The sequence below is a fragment of the Oryza glaberrima genome, chromosome 10 (genome assembly GCF_000147395.1).
Source record: "Oryza glaberrima chromosome 10, OglaRS2, whole genome shotgun sequence".
Lineage (NCBI taxonomy): Eukaryota > Viridiplantae > Streptophyta > Magnoliopsida > Poales > Poaceae > Oryza > Oryza glaberrima.
In genome coordinates this window covers 12,810,717-12,823,816 of record NC_068335.1, presented here as the reverse complement: position 1 = coordinate 12,823,816, position 13,100 = coordinate 12,810,717, and the positions used below count along the sequence as shown (strand labels likewise).

The following is a 13,100-nucleotide window of genomic DNA, read 5'->3' as shown; positions in this document are numbered from 1 at the left end:
AGCCGAATTCAATCACTATTTAACAGCCCCGCTGGGCCCAACCCTAGCCGCCACGTCGATCTACCTCCTCGTGCATTTCCTCCAACAATTAATTGCAAAAATCGATTCCTTGCTCATTTCTCCTTGCTGATGATGGCGAGCAGGCGAGCTTCCTAGCCGTTTTTATCCCAAGTTTTAAGGATTCACTTCTCCAAGTACTTTGATTTTGGAAAAAGGGAAAAAGGAGATCGAGTGGATCAATAACCGTCAACCAATTTTGAGAGATCGAGGAGTAGGTTTGAGAATGCTAAGTGTAGTTGATATTCTTTTCATTTCTATTATATAAACGAATGATTAAACATGTGTCGAAAAGTAAACAAAGTCATTAATAAGTTATATCTCCTTAGTTATCATTTTTAGATTTTGGATAACTGATTTTATTGGTGCAAATTATTTCATTTCTCTTGCGTAAAGTCAAGTTGCCTCAATTATTTCTAGGGTTATTTTTGTTTCTGCCCCTGCTTTAACAACCAATATTTGATTTTACCCTAACTTTTGAGGGTTTTCGTTTTTTAACCCACTTCCTTGAACCGAATGAGGCATTTACTCCTGTTTTTAGCGGAAGTGAGTGGGACCGGACCTATTACGGTAAAAAAATAGAGGAAAAAAAAGAAACAATGATTTTTCAAATTATTGATGGACTTTTTATTCTGGAGAAATATCCCCATCACAAAGAGCGGCAGCGGCAACGATCGTGGGCTGGCCAGGCTTTGGGGAGCAGCAACCAGCCGGTCGACGGGGGCGACCCGGTCGAGCACAAGCCACCCGACCCCAGCTGCGGCGGCGAGTAGAAGGCCTACGCAGTGCGTGGGAGGCCGTGGCGGGTGACGGCAATGGCCCAGCCAAGCAGCGGCGGCACGGCGCGGAGAGGGGGCAACTGCAGCGACAGTTGAAATCTAAAGGAATAATACGAGGTTTCTTGACTTGTCGAGGAATCTGATTTTCGTCTCTCAACTAGAAAATCAGATATAATAGGTCCCTTAACTGCTAAAACTGGTGCAAAATAAGTCCTAAGATGGTTTGGACGGCGGTTTCAGCTGACGTGACATCTACATGGCTAATTTGACTCGACCCTCGTATAACGTGTTGCTTACGTGGCAAATTGGTTTGGAAAATAATAAAAACTATGGACCCATATGGCAGTTACAAAAAAAATAATTAAAAAATGGTGGCCCATGTGAGCCCAACATGTCATTCTCACCCCCTCTTTTCTTCTTCCTCTCTCTCCCCTTCTCCCCTCTCCTCTCTTCTCTCTACAGATACCATCGCCACCGATTAATTACTTTTTTTATAACTAACATGTGGGTCCACAATTTTTATTATTTTCCAAATCAATTTGTCACGTAAGCACCACATCAATGCCACGTCAATTAGACCGAGTCAAATTAGCCACGTAGGTGTCAAGTTAGCTGAAATCGTTGTCCAAACCGTCTTGGGACTTATTTTGCATCGGTTTGAACAGTTAAGAAACCCGTTGTATCTGGTTTTTCGGTTGAAGGATGAAAATCGGATTCGTTGATAAGTTAAGAGACCTCATATAATAATGGAAGGATTCAAATTGGACTTTTTCTTTCCCTTTACTACTCAAAACTGCTCGGGACTTCCAGGGCCTATTGGGCTTCGCCAGAGATCAGTGTCATCCTTTCTTCATTTTCCTCTCTCTCTTTCTAGAAAAAAAAAAGAGAGAGAATTGCGAATATGCGATGCAGCAGCAGAGGACCAAATTGTAAAATTTCCGCACTGTTGTAGACAGCATCTCTCTCGTTCCCCTTTTGCTCTCCGAAAACCCTAACCCCTCGCCGCCGATCCGGCCCTCCTCCGCCGCTGGCCGCCATGCCGGACGTGCAGCCGCTCGTCAGCGAGTTCGTCCTCAAGCTCAAGCGCCGGTAAGCAGAGCTCCCCCCCTGTCTCTCCCTCCGTTTTTCGTTTGCCTCGATTGGCCTTTTCGCATGTTGACGCGCTCGTGGGGGTGTGGGGGTGGTGCGGGGCAGCAAGGTGGAGGGGTCCCATGCCGTGGCGCGGCAGACGGCGGAGCTGCTGCGGTCGGTGGTGTCGCAGCACCGGATGGGCAGCACCAACCAGGCGGCGGCGCTCGCGGACGCCGTCCGCGGCGTCGGGGAGCAGCTCATCGCCGCCAACCCCATCGGTGCGCCCAAAAGAAAATTCCACCCTGTTTGAGGACTTGTGATTGACTCCTGTGCTTATTATAATATTTCTGTTTCTGATATATCTGTTGGCGTGGTTTACCTTAATTCTGTAGAATTATTGATGCTTGTTTTTGCTAGATAATGTATGGTTCTAGTTAACTGAGGGCTTGCAGAATAGATGAATTTCCTCGGAAATAGAGTGCTTGAGCTTGAATTTGAGAGGTTTTCTTTTATTGTCTATGTTTGGTCTCTCAAACAGAAGTGGCAGTCAAAATACTACTAGACAAGAACCATGTATTGGAATTGTACAACATTGATCTTGCAATATATCTTAAATTTTTAGTTTACTAGCGCACTGTATTTCTTTTCTACATGTGAAATGTCTAGTCTGTCACTACCAATACCATGCACTGACTGTATCTGAATGTTATAGAATATAAATTTGATCAAACATGTGTTCAGTTTTATGACTATCACATTAGATATATGAGATACAAATGGAGAGATCCTAGACCTAGCATTCCTGGGAAATTTCAAGTCCTTCCACGGGAGCATGTATATTCATAAGCTCCACCTGGCTTTTTTTTTTCCAGAAGAGAGAATATTTGTTCTTGGTATGTCAGTCTCATGAATCTAACTTATTCATTTTAATGACATGTTAATGAAATCCATATCTCCTCTTTATCTGTCAATACGTAGGTCTAGTACTGTAATACGTTGGATTTTTGTCAGCTAATACAGTTAAATGTTCCTTGCTATAAAATCATCTATAGATAGAAAATTATTTATAGATGGATGTCAGCCATCAAGATTTATGAGTTATCCAGTTGCTTAATGGATCTTTGGATGTCAGAAATAATGTCTTTTCCCAGACCAAACTGTATAGTGACTAATGAGTACAGGGTGATAACTCCTATTCCGTTTCAATTTAGTGTATAGCAGATTAGCAGGCACTATGCAAGTGGCTAATAGCTAGATCTACTGCTTAAACTTTTGGTAACATAAGATACACCACTCATCCTTTTAATCCTAAGCCCAATGCAAGCTGTTAATCAATCGGGATAAACTCCCTTTTGCAGAACTTGCTGTTGGAAACATTGTGAGACGTGTTTTGCATATAATAAAAGAAGAGGATATATCTTCTACAGCAGTTGGTATTGAAGGCCTTTCTGTCACCGCTGAGAGCGATGATGAATATGACAGTGGAAATGATGATCACCCTACCTTATCTGCTGCTGTCCTTGCTGCCCATGCTAGAAATGCCCTTCGGGCACCTTCATTGCAGACACTTCTGGAAGATATTCCTGTGAGCACTGCGCTTTCACGTTCTGCATCGTCGGCTGGGGACTCTGATGGAAAATGTAATTTTTTTCTCACAAATTCTCTTTCACTATTCATGTTGAACCTGAACAAGTGATTCATGACTTTCTAAAATTATTTTTGAGTCATGTAGTCTTTAAGAAAAAAAAATAAATTTCCAATTTATTGTTCAGTTTGTGTTTCCTTGTTAGGGCCTGTGCATTCATTTATGTTACTGTTGGCACTGAAATTCTACATGTTCCACTTAAGCAGCTGGAGATAAGAGCTCAAAATCTCGGAAACTCAAGCATGATGTTATTGCAGCCATTGGTGATCTAATTGATGAAATTGATACGTGCTATGACCAGATCTCTGAGCAAGCTGTGGAACATATTCACCAGAAGTATGATTTCGTTCACAACAGTACAGTGTTATTGCTATTAATCTAAATTAATGTCATCTACGCTTCTTGCATGAGGTATTTGCATGATGAAAATTGCTTTTAAGCTGTTTCATAGGATAGGGATCCTTGGCATATTTGTTCAGGAAAGCATTCATCGAATTGTGAATGGTTATTGGCTTTCCATCCTCTAAAACTAACAATCTCTCATCTTTACCATTTGTTGTTTACTCTATCTTCATCTCTCACTAGAATTTATCAAACAAGCAAAGCCTAATTGTATTCTGTAGTTGTTTGTATCTAAACATATAGTCCCTCTTGTCCCATAAACATGTTTTGGGCTGGTCCTGAAAATGCAGCTTTGGCCACTAATTTCTATTGCAAAATATTTGAAAAAACTGATAATATTATGCAAGTACCTATTGAGACAAATATATACGCTATTTTCTTGATCCTATCTAAATATTAAACAACTATATATATTTTGAGAAATCTAGTTTATTAAGATCTTGATGTTCACTGTTTTAAAGTTTGACTTGAAACATGTCCAAAATTACATGTTATGACTTGAGGGTATAGTTAAGAAAGCAGTCTGCGCCTATGGCACAGCGGAAATTATTACTACATGATATTAACCCAAGTAATATTTTTGAACGTAGCTCAGTTGGTACGTTCTCAGTGGAGAGAACGACCGGCCACGGGTTCAATCCCTGATTGACTCACGGGCCTCACAGGGGTTTCTCCCCGTTTCCTGGGATCAACTTCAGTTGGTCCCTATTAGGTAATAGGGTGCACACACGTGTGCGCGTTCAGTGGTACTGCATGTTTCCCGTGCACTGAGGCTTAGGACCTCAAATCTCTTTCCTAGCGTGTGTTAGGGACGCGCTCGCTTGTGTGCGTGTGTGTTGTGGTGTGAGTGTGATGTGTGTTCTCGTGTGCATCCTGAGTTGTACCCTCTAAAAAAAGTAATATTTCTGAAGGACTTCTCTGTATTATTTTGTTTAAATAAGAGTCTGACAGTTATTATGCATGTGTATTTATTAAGATAACAATTTGATCCTATGATCCTTTTAACACCTAAGGACCCTCTGAATATATATAGCTTGCTTATTCAAATGCTAATGTAGCTGACTACTGCTTTTCTTTGCTACAGTGAAGTAATTCTAACTCTAGGCCGCTCTAGAACGGTGAAAGAGTTTCTGTATGCTGCCAAAGAGAAAAAGCGATCTTTTCGTGTATTTGTTGCTGAAGGTGCTCCCAGGTATCTGCTCTTTGCCAACTTTGATATGGACTGAATAGTTCTTACGGATAGGAATTAGGATCTCCTTTTGCTTCATATTTTGTCATTTCAATGTTTGGATCAGATATAAGGGTCATGTTCTTGCAAAAGAGCTGGTTGAGAAGGGTGTACAAACTACTGTTATAACAGACTCTGCAGTTTTTGCTATGATCTCCCGTGTTAACATGGTATGTCTGCAGGGTGATTATTATTGTTCAGATGTCCTTGTATTTATTAGAAATATATTAACACTCCCGATTTATCTTACAGGTCATAGTTGGAGCCCATGCAATTATGGCAAATGGTGGAGTTATTGCACCAGTAGGAATGAACATGGTTGCTCTTGCTGCTCAAAGGCATGCTGTTCCCTTTGTTGTGGTTGCTGGCAGTCACAAGGTTGATTTCTGTATACTGTGCATTTAATTATGACATCGATAACCAGAGGTTGCTTTCTGAGCAATTAAATACAACATATGTTCTATTTCTTGAAGGCATAGATTATGTCATGCTGTCATTAGCCTGATATTATCATTCTGTGCATCTTATGTTATTAACCCAAAATCATTTTTCTTTAGCTACTATTATTCCCACTTTATTATTTTTAGTACTTCTTGTTTTGGCTCACATGGTTCGATTTCGGTTCATCTCCAGCCCACCCCAACTTACTTGGGACTAAAGGCTTAAGTTGTTATTGCTGTTGTTGTCATGTTATTACACTTGTCCCTATGTAGTATTAGCTGGACAAAGTAGGCTCAATTGGTCATGATATAATGCAATCATTATACGATAGGATACCAATTATGCTTTAACCAGATATTTCTACTTTATTAAATTCAACGCAAAACATTTGTTATCACCTGCTGCTCCTCACAAATCCCCTAGTCACCTCTGCCTTAGACTCAAAGTATATGCTACCAAGTCATTCATTCTTGTTGTTTATTTTAGTTCCGTGACAAGATACCTTGTCCTTGTGAGGATTAGCCCTGTGGCCTCTGAGTTGAAAATAGTGACCAGCATTTGACTGAGATCCCACTTATATGCTCAAGAGAAGTCATTTCTGCCTTCGAAGCTATAGATATTTTCTTAAGCGATTATTCATTCATAACAAGAGCTGTTATTTGATGTTTGAACATTTGGGTCACCTGGTATCACTAATAATGATTTGAAACACTATATCTTTGGGTAGAAACTTAATAATATTTCTTCATTCACATCGCAGCTATGTCCTTTGTATCCACACAACCCAGAGGTTTTACTGAATGAACTTAAATCACCATCTGATCTGCTCGACTTTGGTGAGTTCTCAAGTTGCATGAACTTCAGTACTCAGGATGGCACTCCTCTTCTGAATGTTGTCAATCCAACGTTTGACTATGTGCCACCAAAGCTTGTGAGCCTTTTCATCACTGATACGTAAGTTATCTACACTGTTTCTTCTTATCCATTAACAATGCTTGATTTTGCTTGCATTAACAATTGGGTATGGTAGAGCACATACACCATTAACTAAACTGGATGATATATCTGCCTCATAAGCTATGTTTGTGTGATGAAATCATAATTCTCACATAGTACATCTTGTACTTAGTGCAAGCATTAAACTTCAGTTATATTGCATGGTCCTGATGTGTAAGAAAATTCCACTGACAATTGATTCTTCGAACTTATTGCTGAACTAATTTATGCATGTGCCAATCATTGTTATATTGTCTGTATATAATCATTACCCTTGTATTAAATCATTGCTGTGCTAACATAGTAATCTACCTTTATGTTACAGGGGAGGGCACAGTCCATCATACATGTACCGCCTTATCGCTGAGTATTACTCAGCTGATGATTTGGTAGTGCGGCGGAAGTCGACATCTTCATAGAACAAAAAAGGCGCACTAGAGTACTTTAGTATGTTGGCATTCTGAAGGTACAATCTAGGATGTACACAAATGCTGTTAGAGAGGTTGCTGTCCTCAATGGAATCAGCTGTTTTGATCTGGAAGTTGAATTCTGTAATTATTACCACCGAACCGCAACCAAGCATTTTGAGTGTAGACTGTTTGAGGCTATGGGCGTGACGGATGCCTGATTGGAACATGAATTGTATAAACTAGAGAAGGAAGCTACATATGTGATGCAGGGTGTAAAGTGTGGATGTTTTCGAGTCCGTGCATCCTGTGATCTGCCGAGTCCAAATTTTGTCTGTTCTTGAGTCCCAAATGTTTCATGCCAGTGTTAAAAGCCAAACATTGATGGACTTCGCTAAAGAATTTTCCTTATATATGTGTATGTATGTTCTCTACCACGGCTTATGTGAGTTTACAAGTACAGAAAACTTTAGCTTGCACATTGCTAATCTCTCAATGACTCGTTTCGTAATCATACAATCTAGTACCGGCAATTAGGCATAAAAAAACTGTAAACTTGGAATTCTTCCATTCTCTTTCAGATGGGGATCGGATCGGCGATCTGGATGGACTGCAGCACGTCGGACTCCGGCGAGGCCGGCGCCGCCATCGGCGGCAGCGAGAACCGCCCGTACGTCGAGCTCCCGCTCCGGAGCTCCTCCATCGTCGCCAGCGCGGCGACGGTGTTCCGGAAGATGCCCTGCTGGTCTGCCATCGGAGCCATCCCGGCGTCGCCGGAGCATCCTTTCCAAGTCCGGCGATCGCCGGCCATCGCCGTCGTCGCCACGGAGGAGGTGAAGATGGCCTCCATGGTGGCCTCGCAGTCGCGGACAAGCCTCGAGATGAGCTCCGTCGTGAAGAACGGCTGCCGGAGCACCTTCTCGATGAACGGCAGCCGGAGGAGGCGGCCGGTGCGCTTGTCGTATTTCTTCAGGATCTTGGCCAGCCCTGCAATTTCACATATCATCATCAATAATTCATCACCATGTTCAGCCTCTCTGGCTGCGTTCGTTTCAGCATGTTCCCAACCCTTATCCCTTGTTGTTGGCGCTGCTAAACGGTGTGATTTTTTTTTAGAAGTTTTTATACGAAAGTTGCTTTAAAAAAATTAAATTAATCTATTTTTTAAAAAAGCTAATACTTAATTAATAATGTGCTAATAAACTGTTCAGTTTTTCGCGCGGAGGAAGTGGGTTCCAACCCAGTACGGAACACAGCCTAGTCACTTACCGATCGATAGGGAAGACGATTAGTCTATAATATTTGTGGATAAACAGATCATCATCGTGTCTAACTATAATCTATATGGATAAACAGATTGTCTTTAGGTTGCAGTTACTGTTCTGTGCAAATGCACTGAATGAATTTTGTTGTGTAGAGAAAATTTTGGCTGTAATGTGCAGCCTGAAGATACTGTTGACTCACATGGGGACGGCTACGACAAGTCTCAAGTTGAACAGTGATCAAATCATAAGAAAATTTTCAAGTCAAAAAATCACTGTTAGTACTGCCTCCGTCCCAAAATGATATCCGTGCCTAACGTTTGACCGTCCGTCTTATTTGAAAAATTTATAAAAAATTTAAAAATATTTAGTCACACATAAAGTACTATTCATGTTTTATCATATAATAGTAACTAGCATGGTGGCCCACGCAGATTGCGCGGTTAACATCATTATATTCTCTCATATAGTAGCATATATGTTTTCTCATTATATTACTAAAATATATTAAATTGACAACATAACTTTAAATTTCGCAATAACTTTACAAAACTACCAATGTGTAATATTCATATTATATTTTATATACGTGTTAGTTATTAATTATTTTTAATATCAAATTTTAGTTATTTGTAAATTATATATATTCCTATATGGACTCTAGACTCGTCTTTAATTTTTTTTAATTTCGAATTTTCTGTAAATTGTATTTCTATATAGACTCTAGGCTCTTTTTTCAATATTATTTATTTTTATTTCTGAATTTTTATTATTTCTAATTATATTTCTATGTGGACTCTAAACTCATCTTTCAATATTCTTTAATTTTTAATTTCGAATTTCAGTTACTTCTAAATTGTATTCCTATATTGACTTTAAACTCTTCTTCCCATGTTTTTCTTAATTTCGAATTTTAGTTATTTGTAAATTGTATTTTTATACGGACTCTAAACTCTACTTTTAATTTTATTATGTTTATTCCGAATTTTAGTTAGTTTTAAATTCCTATATGGACTCTATACTCTACTCCTAATATTCCTTATTTTTAATTCCGAATTTCAACTATTTCCTAATTATATTTCTATATAGACTCTATACTCTACTTCTAATATTTCTTATTTTTAATTCTAAATTTCTATTATTTCCAAATTGTATTTCTATATGGACTCTATACTCTACTTCTAATATTCCTTATTTTTAATTCCGAATTTCAGTTATTTCCTGATTGTATTTCTATATGGACTCTAATCTCCTCTTCTAATATTCCTTATTTTTAATTCCGAATTTCAACTATTTCTAAATTATATTTCTATATGGACTCTAGTCTCCTCTTCTAATATTCCTTATTTTTAATTCCAAATTTCTATTATTTCCTAATTGTATTTCTATATGAACTCTATACTCTACTTCTAATATTCCTTATTTTTATACTCTACTTCTAATATTCTTTATTTTTAATTCTGAATTTCAGTTATTTTCTAATTGTATTTCTATATGGACTCTAGTCTCCTATTCTAATATTCCTTATTTTTTAATTCCGAATTTCAACTATTTCTAAATTGTATTTCTATATGGACTCTAGTCTCCTCTTCTAATATTCCTTATTTTTTAATTCCGAATTTAGCTATTTCTAAATTGTATTTCTATATGGACTCTGTTTTTCTTTTTCTCCGATTAATGTGAGAATTTCTAGGCCATGGGAGCGAACGTGGAGACTCCTTTTTCTATTCCTTTAATAATATAATAGATAAAAATACTAATCATAAAAAAAGTTTAAATAAGACGAACGGTTAAACATTGAATGTAAATAGTGTAAAACTGTATTTATTTTGGGACGGAGGGAGCACTATTGTATCAGAAGTTGTTGAGCACACAGCTACTACAAATGATGCTCACCTGTTTGCGCCAAAAAAAAAAAGATTTTAAAAAGAAAAAACTATTCCCCCTGGTATGGTGCTCTACCCGGGCCCATCGAAATATTTGAAATTTGGGAATTGAGATCTCTTTGGGAATACCAGTTCGTAATTACTCCGTACGAACCTTGTCACGGGTCCTATACGAAAATTCTGAAAGTTTTCACCTCCTAAGTTTGAATTTGAAATTTGAAACCAAACTCAAACCTGTGTAGTTGACGGCGCTGTAGTTAAGCAGCAGCACCATCTCCCCGTGCAGGTCCACGATCTCCTTCCTCACCCTCCTCATCTCCGCCGCCGCCGGCCGCCGCCCTCCACCGCCGCTGCCGGCCACCTTCTCCACTGTCTCCTGCAGCTCCTGCGACGAACAATGCACGCAGGCTCACAATCATCATCTCAACTTCCCAAAACCAAAAATCTTTGCTGCAGAAATAGCTAATGCAGAGACCCTCTGCCGTATGACGAACTCCTCCTCCTGCTCGAGGAAGAAGGCGTTGATCCTGTCGACCTCGCCGTCGAGCAGCCGCACGAATTCGGCCTCGCCGCCGCCGCCGCCGCCGCCGACATCGCCGGAGGAGGAGGAGACGAGCCTGACGAGCTTCTTGAGGCGCTTGTACGCCAAGAACTTGTCCCTCCACTCCGGGAGGCTCTCCTCCACCTGCTTCTTCAGCCTCTTCCCAAACTTCATCCTCCCCAAACTGATTAATCAAGAACAAATCCCTAATTTACATGTAATTAGCTAGCTACTCTCTACAACTTCCATAAAAAAAGAAGGTATGATCCACAAATGCATTGTAGTGGGCATGTTTGATTTTATGGAGGGAAGGGAAGAAGTGAGAGAGGCATGCATTTGTCATATGGAGTGCAAGAAGGGGTTTAGTTTGGAATATTTGGAGCATATGCCAATATGCCATGGTTGCAACTTAGGCATGGAGAGAATTTAGGGTGTGCCACATTGATGGTGTACTACTACATGACTCCACAATTCCTTGGCAATTAATCCAAAGAGGCAGTACCACCACTGTTATCCATGTGAGCTACTACCACTGTTATTATCAATAGTCTCTTTGTCTCATTCTAATTGTAATTGTGGGTTTTCGTGCCTAACGTTTGACCGTCAATTTTATTTAAAAAATATAAATTTTTTTTTTAAAAAAGTCAAACATAAAGTACTAATTTTTTAAAAAATTTAAATAAGACGGACGGTCAAACGTTGGACACAGAAACCCATAAGGGGGGGGGAGTACTTAGGATATTGTCACCAAAACATGTGTCATTTATTTGATTTCTGATCGCAACTGTGACGTGCCATACTTTCTTAGCTCTGCCTCGCTTTATATCTAATGGCACACATATCTCCCAGTTTTGTGTATGCGAGGCTTTCCATACTTTGCTAAGTGTAACCATCGCAACAGAAACCTTGTCCATCTGATCGTCAGCATGATTTTTTGGAAATAGAATAACCAAAGAAAATGCCATTTCAGCAGCAAAACAGATTGTGCTTTTCCCATTGCTGAAGAGTAAAACGCACTCAGCCCAATTATATGACCAATTAAGCAATGAGATAGCCAGAGAAGTCTTGAGACAAGAGTAAAGCGTCAAAGAGAGGACTACTGAAACAGAAAGGCAACAACATATACTAGGGCATATTCCATGTCAGGTCAGGGTCCAGAAGCTCTGAACATCCAGAGAGTTTTTCTCAATGACCCCCCTTGATCCACATTAACTATCCACTGTTCATGCAAGGCATGATTCCATGAGAATATTGGATCTCTTGAAGTGATATTAGCTGACATTGCCCATAGTTTGACATGGGCAGTAGAACTTTCTCACTGAATTCTTTTCATGTACCTTTCTCATCGAAGTGATTTTTCACCATCCTACCTAGGTACTACCGGATAGTGATTAATGGTCCTTGGATTCATTCATATCTTCATTAACTTTTTGTTAAAGAATTTTGATGACACAATGGCACGAGATATCTTTATTCTCTGAACTTTTGGAACAGAGTCCGGTTCTAGCTAGGTTGTCATCTTGTAACTCTTCGTCTAGAGAAATTAAGGAACCAAAGCATCTTCCAAGGTTAGGTGCTTGCAAGAAAACAAGAAACAAAAGGAACTCGGTGTGTTAAATTGCATGTCGTGTGTTTGTTGGAATTTCTTTTGAACCAACGCGCTAGTATGGGGCTGTTTGGTACAGCTTCAACTTCTAAATATTACTCCAGGAGTTATGTCTAGAGTGGAGTTGTGGAGCTGCCTAAACCCACTCCACAACTCTAGTACATTTTATGAGAGAGCTTCACCCAACTCCACTTCCAGTTTTAGTGAAGCTGAAACTGTTTGGCTAAGCTTCAGCTCCAGGAGGAGCTGCCAAACAGGCCCTATACAAAAGTAGAGAACGCTTAAAAATACTCCGTATTATACTAGAAATCAATGGTCAACTTTGCTTTTAAAGACTTTTTCTTCAAACAAAATACGCCTTGTAAAAATCTACAGTGGTACGTAGCAATAATAACATATATAAGCTTGATACAGCTCTACTAAGGGCATCTCCTCAGAAATGATTTTGTCATTTCTACATGATGACATTTATCATCACAAGTAACAATTAATAAATTATAAAAAAATGTTGGGGAAAATTAAAGAAAAAAAATCGATGCCTGCAGTTAGAGTAAGGATCTATTGCCTTCTGAATATGAGTACATTTTTCCCCTCTTGAGAGGAAATTAATTGAAAACTAGCTAGGCAAGCACCAGGCCATTCTAGATGGGTGTTGGCCCAAGCCCAATAAGTTTGAGCCCTTATTGCCAAGGACTTGATCAATATTTGAACTGGGCCGCGCTCTACGCTGAGAAAAGAAAAAGGGACGTACGTCTTACTATTTCTCCCTCCGGGTTAAT

The 13,100-nt window shown here is 39.5% G+C and overlaps 2 protein-coding genes across 3 annotated transcripts; one reads left to right on the top strand and one right to left on the bottom strand.

Moving 5' to 3' along the window:
* Positions 1-1,754: 1,754 nt before the first annotated feature.
* On the top strand, positions 1,755-7,463 carry LOC127752755 (uncharacterized). Of its 2 annotated transcripts, none has more exons than XM_052278164.1 (9): positions 1,755-1,925; positions 2,031-2,185; positions 3,266-3,547; positions 3,759-3,888; positions 5,039-5,146; positions 5,250-5,352; positions 5,435-5,560; positions 6,384-6,577; positions 6,945-7,463. In XM_052278164.1, the coding sequence occupies exons 1-9, from the start codon at positions 1,873-1,875 to the stop codon at positions 7,036-7,038; spliced, it is 1,245 nt and encodes a 414-aa protein (XP_052134124.1). In that variant the 5' UTR covers positions 1,755-1,872; the 3' UTR covers positions 7,039-7,463. The 2 variants fall into 2 exon arrangements, with proteins under 2 accessions (XP_052134124.1, XP_052134123.1); XM_052278163.1 differs by having other exon boundaries at positions 3,756-3,888.
* On the bottom strand, positions 7,331-11,077 carry LOC127752756 (SPX domain-containing protein 3). The gene is made up of 3 exons (XM_052278165.1): positions 10,650-11,077; positions 10,409-10,559; positions 7,331-8,013 (listed from the first exon to the last, which is right to left on the bottom strand). Exons 1-3 carry the CDS (start codon positions 10,887-10,889, stop codon positions 7,604-7,606), a joined length of 801 nt encoding a protein of 266 aa, XP_052134125.1. The 5' UTR covers positions 10,890-11,077; the 3' UTR covers positions 7,331-7,603.
* Positions 11,078-13,100: the final 2,023 nt, after the last annotated feature.